Raw genomic sequence first — 21163 nt, 5'->3', positions numbered from 1 at the left:
ATTCCTGCTGCTCAAAACAAAAACAAAAACTCTAGCACTGTTAACAAAAGAGCTTTCTGAAAGCAACATTAAACCATCTGCAGCATTTCATTCTCAGGGCAAATAAATCAATAAAGAACTGAATGTGTTTTTATTTCTGATTACACAGTTCAAGAAAGATCTTAATGGGCTAGTTCCGTAAGGTATGTGAGCTTCTTTCTAAATAATGAGGACATTCTAGAGGCCATATTTAATTCAGTATTACTTAAGTGGAGCCTGGGACAACAGCTGTTTCCTCATCACTCGTCTCTAAGGGCCTCTTCTTACATTCCCCTCTTAACTCTATTTTGCTTACCACTGCTTTGATGTTTTCTGCTAACTTAACTAGATCTTTCTTCATCTTTCACCAGTTCATCCTAGATATTACTAAAAAAGATATTTATGTACCTAAGTTGCATAGGGTAAGGTCCATGTACTCTATACATGTTAACTATTACTGTTTTGTTACCAGAGCAATCTTCCTGAAGCATAATTCTAACTGGTCTTGCTATTTTTCTGATCAAAGCTTTCAATGGTTGCCACTGATGACAACTGGGCATGTTAAACAGGAAGCAACAAAGTGAAGTAAAATGAGTACCATCTTTTCGGTCAGAGTTATTAGTTAAGATCCTGAACCTTTCTAGAGCTAATTTTCATTATCTGTAAAATACGAATAATAATATCTACTTCTCAGCATTGTTACAGGATTATAGATTAAGTAAAAAAAACATAATCCAAGCACCCAGCATACACAGTAGGTGTTTAACAAGTTCTGACTGTTCCCTCCCTACAAACAGAATTCCAAAAAAAACCTGAATTCCATAATCTAGTCCAAAAGTCCCTCTTCACACTTCTTTCCCATTACATACTCCTGACTCAGCCTAACTAGGCTCCTCACCATGCTTTGAGTATGCCCTGTGATTTCTTGCCTCTAAGCCCTTGTATTCCAGTGGTTTTGCTTTTCTCTCCAACTCCACATAACCTAAATTCAGCCTATTTTTCAAGGCCCAGGCCATTGCCCTCACCCCAAAGCGTCTTCTCCCCATGTACTTAGAACATACTTCTCAAACCTCTTTTATTGCACCAATCACACCTGGCTTTATTCAAGAGTTATATTTATGTGCCATATAGCCTCTATGTGAATGGATTGGGAAACAGAAATAGGTAAGGTCTTCCACTAAGCACCACTTCTACCCAATTTTATTTAGTGCTGACGGAACTTACAAATCATAGCTGAGAGAAAGAAAAGCAGCCCATGGCATTCAGAAGCTGCCCTAGTCCTATCAGCTTGGCCCTGGTGTTGCTACAAGCTGGTCTGGCACTCACATTTGGGTCTTGGTGTTTTCCTGTTAAACAAGCAATTTCAGGGCACCAACATCAGACAGGCCATTATGTGTCCACAATAGATAAAGACCAAAAAAGAAAGAAAGAAAAAGACTACTCAGTAACCTGCTTGAATACAGACAAAACATGAACACTGTCCCAGCCAAATATCAAACAGCCCCCACTCCTGGAAAATGAGTGACTGCTGCTTCTTTACCAATTACAGCTGCAGAATTTCTCTAGTCTGCCCTCCCTTTAGATAAACTTTCCCCACTTCCTGACAGCATCGCAAAGCCCCACATCCTTAAACCTTCCTCTAAATCAGCAGTCGCCAACCAGTGGTCCGCAGACCAATGGTGGTCCGTGAGGTCTGAAAGGCTGGCGACTGCTGGTTTAAGGAAACCTTTGGAGCAGCGATCACCAATGGTGGTCCGCGGACCAGTGGTGGTCCGAAAGGTTGGCAACCGCTCCTCTAAATCACCTGCTACAAGCCCAAATCCAATAATGATGCTTTTCAAGCACTCTCTTACTGAGATACCGCACGCTTCTCCACAGCGTGCATTCTGCCTGGCCACAACAAGTACTAAACCCAACTTGTCAACTACAGGTGTATTCCTGTTGCTCGGTGGCTGGAGGACAAACGAAGAACTTCCTGAATAAAAGTGTAGTATTTTCTTTATGCTTGGGGCCCTACAGGGCATGCTCTGGTCTTACACACTGTACACATTGTCCAACTGATCTGGATGTCTTACACTGTGCCTGTTGGCCTACACTGTAATCTCAAGACTCAGCCCAGTCACTTTTAGGACTAAAAATAGTTTTTTATTTCATTATTTTTAGTGTTCTCAATTTCACCATTTTGAGAATAGAAAATGGCAGTCAGGGTGACTGATGAAAGTGCTCTACACATACCACACTGCTCCACACCCACTCACCTAAAAGGTTCTGAACTTGACAAAGAACATATTTACATACATTCACAGGCTCTCAGATTGCCTCCTCTCTTCTCTGAACACTATTTCAGCATAGATATAATTTAAGATAATAAAGATTTATGAATGTATATGTGTATTATATATGTATGTATAAATGTATATACAAACACACATATATGTACACTGAGTGGCCAGATTATTATGATCTCTGAATGCATAATAATCTGGCCACTCAGTGTATATCCTATAAAATAAAAGGCTAATATGCAAATTGTCCCCTCAACCAGGAGTTCGACCAGCAGGCAGGCCGGCCAACCGCCCATGTCCCCTCCCCCTGGCCAGGCTGGCCGGACCCCACCCATGCATGAATTCATGCACTGGGCCTCTAATATGTGTGTGTGAATGTGTGTGTGTGTATACACACACACGCGCACGCACACAAACACACACTCACACACACACTGCACTGAGTGGCCAGATTATTATGCATTCAGAGATCATAATAATCTGGCCACTCAGTGTATGTGTATGTATTTTCACATTCAGAGAGGTCAAGATTCAGTGGGCACAACTCACTTGAGCAGAACATGATAGCAAAAAAGTCTGAACTATTCTAGAGAAACAGGGCTACTGGGAAAGGGCTGGTAAGGAAGCCTATTTATAAGCATTCAAAGTGAAACACTCATTGGAAAACATGGGCAAGCAGAAGAGATGCCAGATATGACATTATTGTGGGAGCTCCAAGTGGAGGTGGTGGATAGGACCCCCCTGAAGCCGACTCTAACACAGAAGCAGCATACTGTCATCTTGGAGGGCTTCAACAACCCTGGCACCCATTCAAAGACTTAATCAGGTAACACTGGGACAACTAAAAAGTTCCTGACCTAGTGTGCTGACATTTCATGTTCCACGGATACATAAGGTAAAAGGAGGGGAACTGTTACTCTGGCCAAAGAAGAAATTGGTTGGTGAAATGAAAGGAGAATCATAGGAAAAAGAGAGCAGGCCAACTTAGTATTTGTGATAACAAAGTAGAGGTTGTGTGGCATAGGCTCTAGGAAGTTCTGAAAACAGACACACAGTTCCATGGCATGAGACCCTCTCTAAAAGGAAAGCTCTTTAGATACGTTTGTTTGGGCATTCCAAAAATTGTCAAGCAGGTTGGAAAGGCAGAGGGAAAAAGCAGACGTACAGGGAGCTCTTCTAAAAGAACACAGAGAGTCAACAGCACATCTGAGTCTCCATCAACCAGACTCACACTGTTTGCCCCACTCTGGTGATTCCCTGAAACCCTGCCCCACCACCCAAGCCATTTCCAGGGGGCTTTTCCATACAAATGGCCTCTCTTGCCTCATGTTTCTGACTTTCCTAAAATCTTTCATCAAATAGCATCTGACCCCTACATAGCCTGTAACTCTTGCTAAGTGGCTCCAGGATCAGCACTGGCAGCAGCCAGTCTTGGTTCACAGCTTGGCCTCTCCTGGGCACCTCCAAACCCAGCACAAGTAGCAGTCATCTGCAGATCACTCTGTAGATTGTGCTGGGTGGCCCCAGGCAGGAGACAAGCAGTGGCTGATCTTGCACCTCCTGGGAGGCTCCTGGTAGACAGCTTCAGACCATGCCATATAACAAACCCTACCACTTCCACGAGCTACACATTCAAGAGGCAGGCTCAGTGAGCACCGAAACCCTACTGAAGCTAGTCCTGCTCTACAGAGTCAATCCCAACAGCAGCTCCTCTGCTATAGTTGCAGCTGGTCCTCAAAGCCAGTTGGTCTGGGGGTCAATCCCTCCCAGTGATGCCAACAACAACTAAGGCTCAATTACAACAGGGACAGTGCACACAGCCCACACAGGGGCACACCAGAAGTGCCCAGCTCAGGTGACTGGGAGGCTGTGCCACTGGGCCCTACAGGACACCTACTACAGAAGGCCACTTTGCCAAGTCCGGGAGACATAGCATCTGTACCTGATACATAGAAACAACCACAGGAAAGTAGCCAAAATGCAGAGACAAAGAAACAGTTTCCAAATGAAAGAACAGGAGAAATATCCAGAGAAAGAACAAAGTAAAATGGAGGCAAGCAAATTACCATATACAGAGTTCAAAACAATGGATATAAGAATGTTCAAGGAACATTCTCAGATTAATGAGAGCTTCAAGGAATTTTAGTGAGAACTTCAACAGCATGAAAAAGGACACAGAAACCATAACAAAAAAAACCCAGTCAGAAATGAAAAATAATTTACATGGAATCAGTAGAGCAGATGAAGCCAAGAGTGAAATCAGTGATTTGGAATATAAGGAAGCAAAAAATACCCAATCAGAACAGCAAAAAGGAAAAAAGAATTTAAAAATGAAGATAGTGTAAGGAGCCTCTGGGACCACTTCAAGCATACTAACATTCACATCACAAGGGTACTGGAAGAAGAGAGAGAGCAAGAAATTGAAAACCTACGTGAAAAATGTCTGAAAACTTCCCTAATCTGGTGAAGGAAACAGACATACAAGTCCAGGAAATGCAGAGTCCCAAACAAGATGAACCCAAAGAGGCCCACACCAAGACACATCATTATTGAAAAGCTAAAGGTTAAAGACAAAGAGAGAATCTTAAAAGCAGCAAGAGAAAAGCATTTAGTTACCTACAAGGGAGTTCTCACCATAAGAATGTCAGCTGATTTCTCAAGAGAAACTTTATAGGCAAGAAATGACGAAAAGCAAGGACTTACACCAAGATTATTCTACTCAGCAGAGTTACCATTTAGTATCAAAGGACATATAAAGAGCTTCCCAGACAAGGAAAAGCTAAGGGAGTTCATCACCACCAAACCAGTATTACATGAAATGTTAAAGGGTCTTCTTTAAAAAGATGAAGAAGGAGAAGGAAGAGGACAAGGAGGAGAAAGATAAAAATATGAACAATAAAATGGCAATAAACACATATCAATCAACAATTAAACCTAAAAAATAAAATAAATGAACAAGCAGAACAGAAACAGATTCACAGATACAGAGAACATTTTGACAGTTGCCAGATGGGAGGGAGGGTTGAGGGGTTGGATGAAAAAGGTGAAGGGATTAAGAAGAGATTGGTTGTTACAGATTAGTCATGGGGATGTAAAGTACAGCATAGGGAGTACAGTCAATAATATTCTAATGACTATGTATGGTGTAAGATGGGTACAAGATTTTTCAGGATGTATATGTCTAATCACTGGGGTAGACACCTGAAACTAATAAATAGTATATGGCATCCATAACTGAAACATAAAATATGATTAAAAATAATGAAATTTTAAAAATAAAAGAACAGAGGAAAGATGAACAGAAAGACACAAAAGCAATCAGCAAGAAAGAGTAGCAAGACTTGGAAGAACCACATGAGGAGGTCAAGGTCCAAAATAAATTAGGATCTACAAAAAGGGTAGCAAAAGGGTATTTTTAGAGCAAACAGCAACTTGCCTGATAATAAAATGTAATGCTGAGTGAGCAGAATTTCCTAACCTTTATTTTGCTTCCATATTCTCTATCAAAGGAAGTAAATTTTGTGTTAAATGGAAGAGAATTAACAATCCTAATGGGGAAAAAAATAAAATGAAGTTCCAGATGGGTGAAGAGAATAAATTCAAGCCTATTCACTAAATAATTTCTACCAAGAAGACTGAGAACACTTACAAATAAGGTCACTGAACTAAAAAAACTTTTAAGAAATTATATCAATAAAAAGAGAAATCTTGAGAGAATGGAGATAGATAACTACTGTTCCAGTTTGCAAAAATATAGAAAGTGAAGGGTGGACTTTTCAACTACAGAGAAGTGAGTAACTTAGATTCTAAAATGGACTTTTCCATTTTATGATGGAGTAGATGGAGGGAAAAAATAGTATTTTTTTCCTTATTAGAAAAGAAATGCATACCTATGGGAAATTGAGAAAGTACAAAAAAGTGTAAAGAATAACAACCACCCATACTTCATCCAGAAATAACCACCGTTAAAATGTTGACCCATTTCTTTCTGTTAAATAAATAGTGAGTATATCTTTACTTTTCACGTGTAGCATATGATTTTCCCCTATCATTTAAAACTCATTAATATAATTTACTGGATTCATAATAGTCCACACATGCACACATAATAATTTACATAACCATAAAGAATATAATAATAACAGTAAAAAGGTAATGGCTTACAAATGCTAACAGAGGAAGCCATAATCCCTAGGAGCCAGCATTCATTAAGCACTCAATTTACTCATTATTTCATTCATTAGTAAATATTTATTGTCTACTATGTGCAGGCATGGTCTAAAACTGGAGATACAGCAGTGAACAAAACAAAAATCCCTGTCCACGTAGAACCTCCTTTGTAAGTAAGAAAAGAGATAATAAACAAGATAGTGATAAATACTAAGGAGAAAAAAATAAGCAAGCTAAGGAGATAGTACGTGTTGGGGGTAGATTTTAGCTCAAGTGGCTAGAGAAGGCTCAGGAGATATCATTCAAGTGAAGGCCTAATAAAAGATGGAGGAAAGGCAGATGGATATTTTTAAAAAGAGCATTTCAGGCCAAGAGAAAACAGCAAATGCAAATTCCCTGAAGTGGAAGCATGCCTGGCATGTTAAAGAACAGCAAGGAGGAGGCCAGTGTGGTCAAAGCAAAGTGAGAAAGCAGGAAAAGTAGAAAGAAATGGCGAAGAGGACTAAGTAGGGCCTTTTAGGTCATGTACAGATTTTGTCTTTTCATCTGAGTGAGCCAGAAGCCACTGGAGGGTATTGTGGAGGAGAGAGACTTAGGCTTTGATAGGATCAATATGGCTGCCTTATTGAAGACGGACTGAAGAGGGAAGGAAGCAGGCAGATCAAAGTCCAAAGCAGACAGTAATGTGGAATAAAATAATCAAATGACCAACTGGTGGAATAACTCTCTTCACAAAAGATGCAATCCTAACAGCAGTTTCAAATGACTGATACTTTAAGAAAATAATTTGCGTGATCTATCAAAAAGACATGCTGATCATAATCAAGAGTGAAATTGTGAAAAAAATATCATAAGGCAGTGAGAGAAATTTGAACACCGACTGGATATTTAGTGACCTTATGGAATTACTAGAGGCCCAATGCACATGCAAGAGTAGGCCTTTCTTCTCCCGGCTGCTGGCACCAGCTTCCCTCTGGCACCCGGGACCTGGGCTTCCCTCGCAGCATCTGGTCTAATTAGCATATTACACTTTTATTATTATAGATTGATTTTTATGTGTGATAATGGTACTGTGGCTATGTTTTAAAAAGAATTTGTGTTTTTAGAGATGTATACTCTATCTTTAAGTATTTAAGGGTAAAATAATCCAATGTCTGGGATTTGCTTTCAAATAATCGAGTGTATAGGGGGGAAAGTAGGTAGAAATACCCATGACACAAAATGATAGTTGTTGAAGCAGGGTAATGTGAATTCATTTTACTACTCACTCTACTTTTGCTTAGGTTTGAAAATGTCCCAAACAAAAGATGTTTTTAAAAATCAAGAATGGCATATAGCTGAGAGAGATGGTAAATAAATACACTGAATGGAAAAATGAATGCTCTGAAATAACTTCAAGAGGCTACAATAATAGACCAAATTTAAACAGGTAAAATGCAACAGGGAAGACTATAAAGTATATATTTGGTTCCAAAACATCAAGTAAATAGTACAAAACAAACAAAAATCTATTTTTTAAAAACCTTAGGATTCTAATATACAGCAAGATCAGCAAGTAAAAATGCCAAAAGTCTAAAGCAATCCCCCAGGATGCATTACGTATAGGATTTTAAAAAGAGGCAATATGCTGCTCTTCCATGAGCTAATTGGTTTACACATGCTGTTATTTACTTTCTAAGAGGCGATGTTGAGATATTTGCAACTATGTCATCATATATGTCACATGAGGAATGGAAGAGGGAGCTTGAGATGTCAAAGTAAGAAAACAGACTAAAGAAGGGGACATGATACTAGTCCTCAATTTCCTGAACTCACCACCTTTCCCCTCAAATCTACTTTTCCTTCACTCCTGTTTTGGTGAAGGGCATCACCATCTATTTAGTCACCTAAACAATGACCTGAGAAAAATCCAAGATACCTCCTTCTCCCTCACCTTCCACTCATATTTAAAAATGTGTCTTAATATTGTTCTCCTACCCACTGCTGATAGCCTCTCCTGTTCTATTTACTCCTCTTCCTCTCGTACCCCTATTTCCCTCTGGCAATCACTCTCAACTTCAGAGCAGTTAATCAGCATATTCTTCCTACCCAAAGACTGCAAATAACTTAATTCAAGCCATCAAAATAGGTGGATATGTTAATTGGAACTACTGGAGAGTAAGAGTGAGGTGGGACTGAAGGAAGAATTTAAGAGAAGACACACTCTTTCCCTGAATAGACAGAGTGATGGCTGGAACAGTGGCAACCATTGTTGCTATCCTGAGAGAACAGTCAGAGGATAGAACCAACTTCAGAAGGAGCCCAGAAGTTAAAAGGACACAGAAAAATCAGAGCTGCAGCCCTGATGAGATTGTGAATCTCTGGATCAAACAACACTGGAGGCCAGTTCTAAGACAGAGTCTTCTCATTTATAAGACAATAAATTCCCTTTCTGTTTTAAGAGTACAGTTCAAGCTGAATTTTCTGTCAGTTGTCATGAATATCCTAACTGACCAGCTTAATGAAGCCCATGATGTCTCCACTGGAATCCTGCAACAATCCTCTCCCTGAAGAAATCCTCACAACGCAGCCTCTATGCTGCTGCCAGGACATCTTTTCCAAAACCAGACTAGATGTCTCCTACTTAGTAGCAAACTTACAATGGCCTCCTCTACCTTTAGAGTAAAATATAAACTCCTAAAGTATGGCAGAAAAAAAATCTTCAGTTTGGCCCTTCCAATTTCTCTGTCTCATCTCTTACAATTCTAAAGCTATTTCAGGGTTCTGGGTTTTTTTTCTCATGTTCCCTCTGATCAGAATGCCCTTCCTACTCTGGGTGATAAAAACACTTTAAGAGATAGCACCTCAATTTAGACAAAGAATGCAAAGTTGATTTAATATCCAAAAATAAATCATGTAATACATTATATCAACAGAACGAAGGACAAAAACCCCATAATCATCGCAATTGACCTAGAAAAAGCATTTAATAATTCAACATCCCTTCATAATAAAAACACTCAACAAACTAGAAATCGAAGGGAACTTCTTCAATCTGATAAAGGGCATCTACAAAAAAAACCCACAGCACTTCTATTCAACATTGTACTAGAGAGGTTCTAGCCTGGGCAGTTAAGAGAAAGAAATAAAAGGCATTCAGATTGGAAAGAAAAGTAAAACTACATCTATTTGCAGATGACACGATTATGTTTTAGAGCAAATAATTCAGCAAGGTTGCAGGATACAGTATTAATACACAAAAATTAATTGTATTTCTATACACTAGCAAACAATCTAAAATAAAATTAATTCAATCTATAACATAAAAAAGAATACTTCGAAATATATTTAACAAAATAAGATTTGAACACTGAAAATTACAAACTTCTTTGAAAGCAATTTAAGACTTCAATAAAAAGAAATATTTTGCTCATAAATTGAAAACCTTAATATTGTTAAGATGGCAGTACTCTCCAAATTGATCTATAGATTCAACACAATCTAGTAAAATCCCAGCTGGATTTCTTTCTTTCTTTTTTCTTGCAAAAATTGACAAGCTGATTCTAAAATTTAAATGTAAATGATGGGTCCTAGGTGTCAGAAATCAATCTTGAAAGAAAACAAAGTTGAATTCACAATCTCAAAACTTACTACAAAGTTACAGTAATTAAGACTGTGGTACTGCATATACATACATACACACACACACACACACACACACACACACATATACACTCACGGAGTGGGGCAAAAAGTAGGTGTACAGTTGTAAGTATGTGAAACAGAGTTTCTTCTTTTACTAGAGGCCCAGCACACAAAATTCATGTGCGGGTACAGTCCCTAGGCCTGGCCTGCGATCAGGGCCATCTTCCCCGGCTGCCCGCAGCTGGTCCCGCCCCCCGCCATCACCCACCCCTGGTTCCTCATTTGCCATCAGGTGATTGGTGCCTGACAGCCGGTGGAAGAACGAGAGGTCGGCTGTTCCCACCCGCTTGCTCGCCCCGCCCCCGCTGCGAGTCACCCTCTGTGTGTGAGGCGACCATGGGGCAGGGGCCTTGGCCTGGTGCCACCCATGTCCCCCACCACCCAACCCCAGTACCCCATTCGCCATCAGGTGATTGGAGCCTGCCAACCAGGGAAAGGGATCGAGAGATGATCAGTGATCCTCATAGTGACTGGTCCAGTGGTCATTCTGGTCATTCTGCCATTAGGGTCAATTTGCATATTACCCTTTTATTATATAGGATTATTATTTATTAATTATTGTATATTTTCCATACAAGCAATGTAAACCTACTTTGCCACACTCTGTATATATCAATATATGTATATCAATGGAACAGAACTGAGATTCCAGGAATAAACTCTCTCATTTATCTTCAACTGAATATTGACAAGGTTGTCAAAGCCATTCAATATAAAAAGAATAGTTTTGCTGGGACAACTAACTGCATATCCACATGAAACTGGACTTCTACTTAACATTGTATACAAAAATTAACTCAAAATGGATCAAGGACTTAAATGTAAGTGCAAATACTATAAAACTTGAAAGCATAGGCATAAATCTTCATGATCTTGGATTTGGCAATGATTAATTATGAACCAAAAGAAGAAGCAACAACAACAAAAAAAATAAACTGGACTGCATCAAAATTAAAAACTTTTCTTCCTAAAAGTACACCATCAAGAAAATGAAAGCAATCCACTCAATGGGACAAAAAAAAAATAATTGCTAATCATGTATCTGATAGTGGACTTGTATCTAGTATAAAAAGAACTCTTAAAACTCAATAATAAAAAGTAACTCAATTTAAAAATGGGCAAAAGATCTGAATAGAATTTTCTCCAAAAATATACAAATAGCCATTCAACACATGAAAACGGCTCAATATCAGAGAAATGCAAATAAAACCACAAGGAGATACCTCTTCTCACCCACTAAGATGACTATAATCAAAAGGGCAAACAATAACAAGTGTAGGCAAGATGTGGAGAAATTGGAACCCTCATACATTGCTGGTGGGAATATAAAACAGTGCAGCCACTTTGGAAAATAGTCTAGCAGTTCTACAAACAGAGAGTAATAAATCACATGACCCTGAAATTCCAGTTAGTTCCAGCCACACTAAAATGTTCACATTTGATTCCCAAGAGAAATGAAAACATATATGTACACAAACATTAACAGCAGCACTATTTATAATAATAAAAAATATAAACAACCCAAGTGTCCATCAACTGATGATAAAATGATTTTAAAATGTGGTATATCCACACAAAGGAATATTACTCAGCCATAAAAAGAAATGAAGTACTCATACATGCTACAACATGGATGAACCATGAAAACACTATGCTAAGTGAAAGAAGTCAGTCACAAAAGATCACATACTGTATAATTTAATTTATATGAAATGTCCAGAATAGAAAAATTGATAGAGACAGAAAGTAGATTAGTGGCTGCTCTAGGGCTAGAGGGTGATGACTAAAGATTATGAGATTTTTTTTGGGGGGGGGGGATGAAATGTTCTCAAATTGATGGTGGTGATGGTTGCACAACTCTGAATATATTAAAAACCACTAAATTGTACACTTTAAATGGGTGAATTGTATGATATGTGAATTATATCTCAAAAAAAGCTGTTAGGTGTCACCCCAATGAGTTTAATTAAAATAAAATGAAAAAATAACCAATGTCACCCCAGTAAAGTTAAGAAATTTTTAAAGCTGTTAGAAAAACACATATACCATATTCTCCTCCAACAACTTTCTTGCCTCCCCCCACCCCCGCCCCGGCCCAAACACCTGACCATTCTAACCATATATCTCCCCGTTCCCTGCAAGGACTTGAGACCTGTAACTGATACTTTTTGCACTTAGTTGTTGTCTGTTTTCCTCCACTAAGCTGTGGGTTCCTCAGGCAGAGATCTGGCTTATTTTTTCCTGGAATTCACAATAATAGTAACTGTATACCGTGTGTATTCTATGTGAAAGGGGGCATCACAAATATTTGCTAAAAGACTATCTTAAAATAGTTGTCATGTAGAAAAGGGAATGTGCTTTTTTTCACATACTCCAATGGGTAGAAATGGATGCTACAATGACACAAATTTCAAGAATTTTTAAATAATTGAGATTGCCCCTTTCTTTAAAGCAGGGTTTCTAGGTTCTGTGAATTCTCTGAATTGATACACAAATTCTGAATGTATACATAAAAAGTACGTGCATTTTTCTAGGGAGAAAATCCATAACTTTCATCCAATTCTCAAAGGGATATGTAACCCAAAAATGGTCAGGAGTTGCTGTTTTTAAAATGTTAGTGTACAAGGGCAAGGGTTTTAGCAAATTCTAGTTACCAGAATATATCATTTAAGATTAGTTTTTTCCTAGATTATACTACTTCAGTAACTAATGAAAAAAGTGAGTTCACTATTACGGCAGATAGCTTCATAGTCTTAAATTATTCATTTAAAAATATTTATTAGTGTTATTTTAACCAGATGCTAAAGAAATAGTGGTAAACAAGATAAGGTCCCTGCCCTCAAAGAGCTTACAATCTAGAAAGCAGAAACAAAACAAAACAAAAATGAGTAAACAAGAAAATTTCATATCACATAGTCACCCTTGCAATCTATCTATATAATAGAGGAATATGCAAATTAGCAGAATGCAGTAACATCACGACAAATAGCAGGGACCTGAGGCTGCGTGGCGCCTGGCCAGGGTGAGGGACCTCAGGCCACACACCCCGCCCCCGCGGGGCTTGACAGGGGATCTCAGGCCACACCCCCCGCCCCCGTGGGGCTTGACAGGGGATCTCAGGCTGCACCCCCCACCCCGGCGCCAGGCTGGGAGACCTCAGATCATGCCCCCCGCCCCAGTGCCAGGCCAGGGGACCTTAGGCCGTGCCCCCCTGCCCAGTGGGACTTGATGTTGGACCTCAGGCCATGCCCCCTGCCTGGTGGGGCTTGACAGGGGACCTCAGGTCACGCCCCCCACCCCAGCGTCTGGCAGGGGGACCTGAGGCTGCGCTCCTCCCCTCCCCCCCCCCCCCCCCCCCCCCCCCCCGCCCAGCAGGGCTTGATGGGGGACCTGAGACTCCGACCCCCGCCCAGCACCAGGCTGGGGGACCTGAGGCTGCACCCCTCGCCCGGAGGGGTTTGACAGGGGTGGGGCTGGTCGGGGCTGGGTCTCCTGCGTTTTTGAAGCGCGTGTGAATGGGGACTTGACTCTGGGTCCCGCAGCGCGCCCCAGACTCTGACAGGAGGAAGATTTTCATATATATTTTACTAATTTTCTTTCATCTCTGACACTTCTATTATAGAGAAAGGGCAAATAGCAATATTAAAATATTTCCTCTAATTCCCTTTTAATGTGCACAAATTTCATGCACCAGGCCACTAGTAAAGAATATAAAAGCCTGGCCAGTATGGCTCAGTGATTAAGTGTCGACCCATGAATCAGGAGGTCACTGTTCGATACCCGGTAGGAGTACATGCCCAGGCTGCAAGCTCAATCCCTGCAAAGATTCTAACAGGAGAACATTGAATACCAGCACTTGAGTTCTCAAGGGAAAGAGCCATGTCTAATCTCTACTCTCCACGCTACAACATTCAGAAGAATGTCTCCCACTCACATTCAAAAGAACTTATTAAAGATAACTCAGAATAATGGGAATTCAACTCAGTAATATGCTGTTTTAGAAAAACCTTTATTGCTCAAGATTATCATGAATTTGCTTTCCTTCATGGCAGATGGTGTCATTAGACAAGTGAGTAAACCCTTTAGGATTTTGCAATAAAGAAAAAAGTAAGAACAAATATGTAAAATGTTTTTTAGGAGTCTCAGGCAAATTGTTTTGTATGTATAAAGATTATCAAACAAATTCTATCAACAGAATTCTGGGTTTGATATGTCCTCCACCCCTAGAGCCTAGTTCTCTCTCTTTTTTTTAAGTATTTATAATCTATGATGTACAAGAGGGTGGGACTACAGCTAGTGTGCACCAACTAGAGGGAAATGGATTTCAGTTTAAAGGGAGCTGTCCAATAAGCAACAGACTGAGCATTAGTGGAAGTGTTTGGAGACATAACACCATGCCTTAAGGATGTTGCAGAGATAATGTACAGGAGACAGTTACAGTGGCACCTCATCACCTGTTCTCCTTCCCTCTCCCAGCCTTAGGCATTCACCTTTGCACTCATTCATTACGTAAAAGCCCCGGAGTGCAACCAACAAGATGGATTTTTAAACATGATGTCATCGACATCATGTCAATAACAAGGGACCAACAAATTACTTAAGAAAAGGGACCTTAATGATTTGTTCACTTCAGAAACTAACACTTGGATAAAAATCAAGTCACAAGCATACCTCGCTTTATTGACCTTCCCGGGTGTTGCTTTTTCTTTTTTTTAAAACAAACTGAAGGCAAGACCTTCCACCAGCAAAAAGATCACGACCGGTGTACTGCGATACTCGCTTTATTAGGGTGGTCTGGAAGCGGACCCACAGTATCTACAAGGTATGCCTGTATATTTTAAAAGGCACACACACACACACACACACACACACACACACACACACACACACAGCCCGAAGCTGTGAGCACCCAACATCAAATTAAAACCACACAAGGAATTAAGGTTAACACCACCAACTCCAACGGACTTTATTACACACAAAAGCACAACAGAAAGCACACGGAAACCTCCTACACAGGGATCCCAGGAGGGAGCCCTCCTGACCCAAAGCACCTGCCGGAGATGAGCTAAGCCAGTGAGAAGGGGCAGCGAGTAGCGGGCGTGCCGGCCACTCAGAGCGCCCGGCGCGAGCGCGCAATCCTGGCCCGGGAGCGTCAGGAGGCACAGGGCGCAGGGGAGTGGGGCCCCCCTGCCCTCCGAAGCCAAGGGAACTGCGGGGCTTGGCACCTCCCAAACGCCGCCAGGTCGGCCTTCTCCAGCCGGCTTTGCGGCTTTGCAGGTGGGGACCGGAGAATCCCTACAGGTAGCGGGGATGCCGGGCGCTCCTGGGGAGCTGGCCCGCGCTTACCTCCGGGCGGCGCCGGCGCCGGCTCCTGCCGCTTTCCGCGGGACAGGAAGACCTTGGGCAGCAGCAGCGACACAGCCAGGACGACCCCCGAGGCCAGGGCCACCCTCTGCAGCGTGGAGTACGCCATGGCCGCTCGCCCTCGCCACAGGTGCGGACGCGAACCGGAAGCGGAATCGCAGCGCCGGCGGCCTCCTCGGAGCGGACCGCGGGCTACGCCGACGGCGACGCGCGAGGGACACGTGCGTTCGGCGCCCGCACCTCCCACTCCGCGGTGCCGGGCTGACCCGCTCCTCCCGCGAGGTTTCACTGGGAACGGTACCGCGCACTCCCAACAAATGAGGAACTCCTCCTGCCCCTACCTCCCCGCCTGCACCTGTGCATCCTGCCCTGTGCATCCTGCTGCCTGAATAACCCACACTGCGTGCCCTCCTCCATCCCCGCTGACCACCATTGCTCACTACCCACCCCAGACCACACCAGCCATTTCCTCATTACTTCAACAAACTGACAATCTTCCAGCCTCCCACCCTCATGCCCCTCGCATTCATTCTCCATCTGCGGCCAAAGCAGGGTAATGCTAAAATGCAGGTCTAATGATCTCTCTCCCCAGATTAAAATGTCTCAGCAACAACTCTTTCTCCTCAGAACGACTGTCAAACTCCTTTCCAAGACCTCAAGGCCCCGCAGATCTTGTCTTACCAGTGTTCCTTCAAACTAGATCATTTGCTATATCCCCGTCATGTTCCTTGCTTTGTTTGCCCGGTTCCCTCTGCACCCCTTAAAAACTCCAAAGAACATCTGAAAAATACTACCCTCACGGAACGTTTCTAGTCAGCCTCTCCTTCCTCTGGATCCCCCAAATTCTTCCTTACTGTCTGTATTATCTATTTAATAAACATTCTTTTAGTTCTTACTGCGTCTCAAATCCTGAAATGGTACCACAGGGGCTGATGAGGAAGATGGGTTCCATAATGGGGCAGATAGGCACCTCAACAAGAAAATGCAGGGAATATTTTGGACTCTGTACATTAAAGTGAAGTCCTTCAGAGAGAAAGCCTCTAAGAAGCAAACTAATTTGCCCCTCAGGACCTAAAAAGTCTTAGGAATTGGAGGCACTGAGTTCCTTTAAAGGCAGAGATGTGGAGTGGGGCTGACTAAAGAAGGATTGGTTGCAAGTCTGGTTAAGGATCAATTGATAGTCTCCAAATCTTATTCCTCAATTATTGCAGCCAGGTGGTTGCCCCTACTGGTGTGGTTCGGGCATCATCATCATTGATATTACCAACATCATTAAATGTTATTGAGTACTTACTATGATCCAAGTATTTTACATATCAAAACAATTGATTCTTCTAACAATGTTATGGAGCAAGCAATACCCATTTTACAGATGAGAGAACCAAAGAACGGAAAACTTAAGTAACTTGACAACAATTATGCAGTATAAATTGGAAGCTAATATTTAGACTCAGTTGTACTTACTTTAAAACTTGCCCTCTTAACTACCAGTTTTACTTTCTGGAACCAGAGAAGCTCTGGACTCACGGACAACATGTGCAGGTTAGGGAAGTAGTGACTGATGGGATATGAGTTCTAAGAGGAATCTAGGATGACCCCCCACAAAAAAAAATTCTGGTGTGGGTAACTGACTGGTTAAACACTAATTCCATATTACAAGATTTTGAGAACAGAAGAATCAAGTTTGTGAGAAAGATGATGAGTTCAGATTTTGACTAGTTGAGTTTGAGTTTCCATGAAATATGCAACTGGGGCTAGCCAGTTGGATATATGGGTCTGAAGCTCAGAAGAGATGTTTGGGATGGAAACAAAAGGAAGTCATTTGCCCATCAATAGTAATGAAGTTTGGAAGAAGATAATGTTAGCAAGAGTGCTCATGAAAAATGGTAAGAGGCCTCAGTGGAAACCTATGTTACATCATTATGTTGAAGTTCCCAAGTATGAGGACAGAAACGTGACAGAAAAGAAGATAGTGACCAGGTGTTAAAATCGTGAATGAATGAGGAGTCACTGGAAGGTTGGAAGGTACAGGAACAGACGAGCTAATATTCCGGAGTCCAAGCTCTGGACCCTACTCTGCTTGAAGCCTTCAGTGACCACCTCCTGGCTGCCATACGAAGTCCCAGCTCATTGGGGTCCCCTTTGAGGATCTGCATAATGTATCCTCTTGCCTCAAATCATGTTCTTCTCTCTGGATCAGCAGGAGCTCTGCTTATTTCTCTCTCAGGATACTCACCTGGTTCCCTTCCCTCCTCGTGTGTGTGTCTGTGTGTGTGTGTGTGTGTGTGTGTGTGTGTGTGTGTGTGTATTTGTATTTCAGAGGGGAAGGGAGAGAGAGATAGAAACATAATTTGAGTTAAGAACATTGTCCTCCATAATGGGGGTGGGCCTTACCCAACCAGTTGAAGACCTGAATAGACCAAAAGACTGATCTCCCTGAGTAAGAGAGAATTTTGCAGCAGGAGATCTTCAGACTTGAACTGTGGCATCGACTCTTCCTGGGTCTCTAGCCTGCCAGCCCACCCTGAGGATTTTAGACTTGCCCAGCCTCTATAATGAGCCTATTCCCAATTCCTTAAACCCTCTCTCTCTCTCTCTCTCTCTCTCTCTCTCTCTCTCTCTCTCTCTCTCTACACACACACACACACACACACACACACACACACACACACACACACACGATTTGTTCTATTTCTCTGAAGAACTCTGACTAGTCCAGTAACTTTGGCTATTTCTAAAAATGAAATTCCCCCATGAATGAGGCTTTTCCATCCCAGAGGAGATTTCAAGGATGTACCTCTGTCTCTGAGAACAATTTTAAAGAAGAGCCCATAAGGAACCACAGTAGGTCCCATTGTAGGGAGTCCTGAACCCTTACTATAGGCAGGAAATGGGGGTGGTTAGCAAGGAAATGAGACCCAAGTACCCAGGACACTGAGCAGAAGGGAGCAAGGCCTGTAACACGGAAGCCTAGAACGAAGAGGCTAAAGAAGGAAGGTAAGAAGAGCAACAGGATGCACACAGGAGAGTATGCTGGATCTGGCCCCTGAAAGATGGGTAGAGCTCCTATCAGGGATAAGAAGTCTATGATAAACACCCGTCAGTTGTGGATGTCCAAAATCTTTGTAACACACTTTTTTGTCTGATGCTATCCACCTTGAGATCCTCACGTTCTCAACGTATAATCCAACAAACTAGAGTTCCCCTTGCCACTAGGGTGCAGATCCATTGCTCTTTTCCCCCAGATACACACCCATGGCTGACTGTGGTTTGGAAATGATCTCTGAGAGGAAACCGCAATGGCTGGGCTGCCCGTTTTGACCAGCGTAGATGGCAGCAGAGGACAGATATGCCTGCGGTTGGCAGTGGCCACCAGCTGCCTCCCGACAGGCAGAGTGGAGGCCACACAGGTCTGGGGTCAGCGGCAGCTGAGCTCCCTGAGGAGGCCAGCTCCGAGGTGTGGTTGTTGGAGTTGTTCCAAGCTCTGGAGCCCCTGTGTACTCATCTGTGAAATGGAGTCTGTGCGGCTCCTCTCCCCCGAGGTGGCAAGTGTGATGGAGCCTGGAAGGCAATCGTGTGTGAGACCATAACAGCGGCAGTAGCTGCAGCTCGAAGGCAGGTCGGAAGGAAGAAAATTGGAACGAGAGAGGGGAAGACAATGTCAGAGGAAAATCTATCGGGAGGAAGCCTCTACAAGGCCCATATTCCTCACCTAAAGCCTATCCAGCTGGGCCTGGGTGGATAAAGATGGGGCGTAGGAGGACCCAAGCTTCCTGGTGGGGAATGGTCCAGGAGAGAAGGTCCTCACGCTTTCCTACTAACTCCCCTCACTGGCCCCGCCCCTGGCGGAAGCCGAGCAGAGAGAAGTCACAGTTGGATACCTTGGGCCTTTCTGCCTTGAATGAGAAGAAATAGTCTTTGGATCCAATTAATTAAGCAAACTGATAGAAATTCCCCTCTTAAGTCACACTTTGCATATCCATAATCCCTGCGCTACATTTTCTGTATACTTTGCCCCTGGGTAAAAATTGGTGAGCATTTAAATGCTTCCTCACATAATCTTGCTAAAGCACACCCTTGCCTATAAATATTCATGCCACTGCCACAACATTTGCAAGCTTTCCCCAAAGGTGAAATGTGCGTAATGTACTTTGTCTTCTGGGTATAAATATTATCCAATACATTCTGGTTAATATGAATACACTAATTATTCCTGTAACCCTTTTTAAAAGGGTCATCTCCATGATGTGAATTTTTAAAAAATGTAATTACAGTAATTGGATACTTAATCTAATTAAAATTTGCTTTATCTTTAATGGGAATTTTTGCTAAAGAGGCAGAATGACAATTGGCTTTTTGATAATGACTGTTTTCTTTCTGCAGGGGATCAAGTTGGTGCAAACTGGAGAAGCAGGCAGTTTTGTGTCCGCCAGTGCCTTTCTTCTGACGACTCAGTACTTCTGTAGTGAGTATGGGTTTTAGTTACTGAGGCACTGAAGAGAGTGGAGGAAAGGACTAGGGAACCCTTTCTATTTCCACAGGTAAAGCTGCTCCCCTTCCTAGCAAGCAGCCTTCTGTTCCCTGGACTGTGATTGGTCCACGATGGGCACTTGATCTAAGCCTGCTGGGTCAGGGTCCCTCATAGGCTGAGCTGGTGCTGGAAGGATTTGTAGTGGATCTTACAGCAGACCTCATTGGTCCACCCTTGAGCTCACCCGAAGACCGTTTCTGTACCCAGGTTGAGGGTCCTGTGTTTCTCTGGATAAGGTTGTCCTCTGGCTTGAGGAGTAAGCTAGGCCTGCTGGAGAGCAATCACCCACAGAGCAACTCTCAGGTGATGGGCTGGAAGGTAAATACTCCAGCCTCCTTGCACATTCTTTCCGAGGCATCCCAGTGGTGTGGCGCCCCAGTGGCTCCAGCTGTGACCTGCTCCTTCACACACCATTCGGGGGCTTCCTCTCCTTCCTGTCTTACTTTCTGACTCCCTCATGCCTCTTGAGATCATCTCCCAAGTAGAGCACTGCACCCAAACTCTTGCCTTGGAGTCTGCTTTGTTTAGGGGGGCCCAAACTCAGACAGATGTAAGGTTGGGGTTTCCAGGCGACTGTTTTCTCCCACCATGTGGAATAGGCCTGTCTGAAGGAGGAGAGATTGAGACCAGCAGGAACAAGCAGACATGAGAGGGATGGAGAGCGAGCCTGGTGGTGTTAAATCCTGGCTCCACCAAGACTCTTCTGCTCCTTCTTTCATTCTGTGACTGCCCTGAACCCTTCCCATGAAATGAGCCATACATTTCTCCCATTTTTTTGGTACATGTTAAGCTCTCTTGAGTTAGATTTCTAGCTCTTGCAACCGAATGTATCATAACTTGCAGAGAATAACTGAGTTTGGCCCAGCCGGTTTGGCTCAGTGGTTGAACGTCAACCTATGAACCAGGAGGTCATGGTTCAATTCCCAGTCAGGGCACATGCCCAGGTTGTGGGCTGGATCCCCAAGTAGAGGGCATTCAGGAGGCAGTCGATCGATGATTCTAATCATCGATGTTTCTGTCTCTCTCCCTCTCCCTTCCTCTCTAAAACCAATAAAAATATATATATACTTAAAAAAGAATAAGTGAGTTTGCATGAACAGCACTTAGA

General features: G+C 42.6%; 1 protein-coding gene across 4 annotated transcripts in view; it reads right to left on the bottom strand.

Annotated features, from left to right (window-relative positions):
• RIC3 (RIC3 acetylcholine receptor chaperone) overlaps window positions 1–15634 on the bottom strand; it is a gene marked incomplete at its 5' end in the record, with an annotated part of 36712 nt that extends 21078 nt beyond the window's left edge. For 3 of the 4 annotated variants that reach the window (XM_079787238.1, XM_079787239.1, XM_079787240.1), the window contains one exon: window positions 15507–15634. In XM_079787238.1, coding sequence (XP_079643364.1) covers window positions 15507–15633 — 127 coding nt within the window. The remainder of the gene's footprint in view (window positions 1–15506) is intronic. The other variant, XM_079787241.1, reaches the window with a different exon arrangement.
• Between the last annotated feature and the right edge of the window lie 5529 nt (window positions 15635–21163).

Source organism: Cnephaeus nilssonii, assembly GCF_951640355.1.
Source record: "Cnephaeus nilssonii genome assembly, chromosome: 13".
NCBI classification, from domain to species: Eukaryota; Metazoa; Chordata; class Mammalia; order Chiroptera; family Vespertilionidae; genus Cnephaeus; species Cnephaeus nilssonii.
The sequence above is the reverse complement of the archived record's forward strand: the minus strand, read 5'-3'. Positions and strand labels throughout refer to the sequence as shown.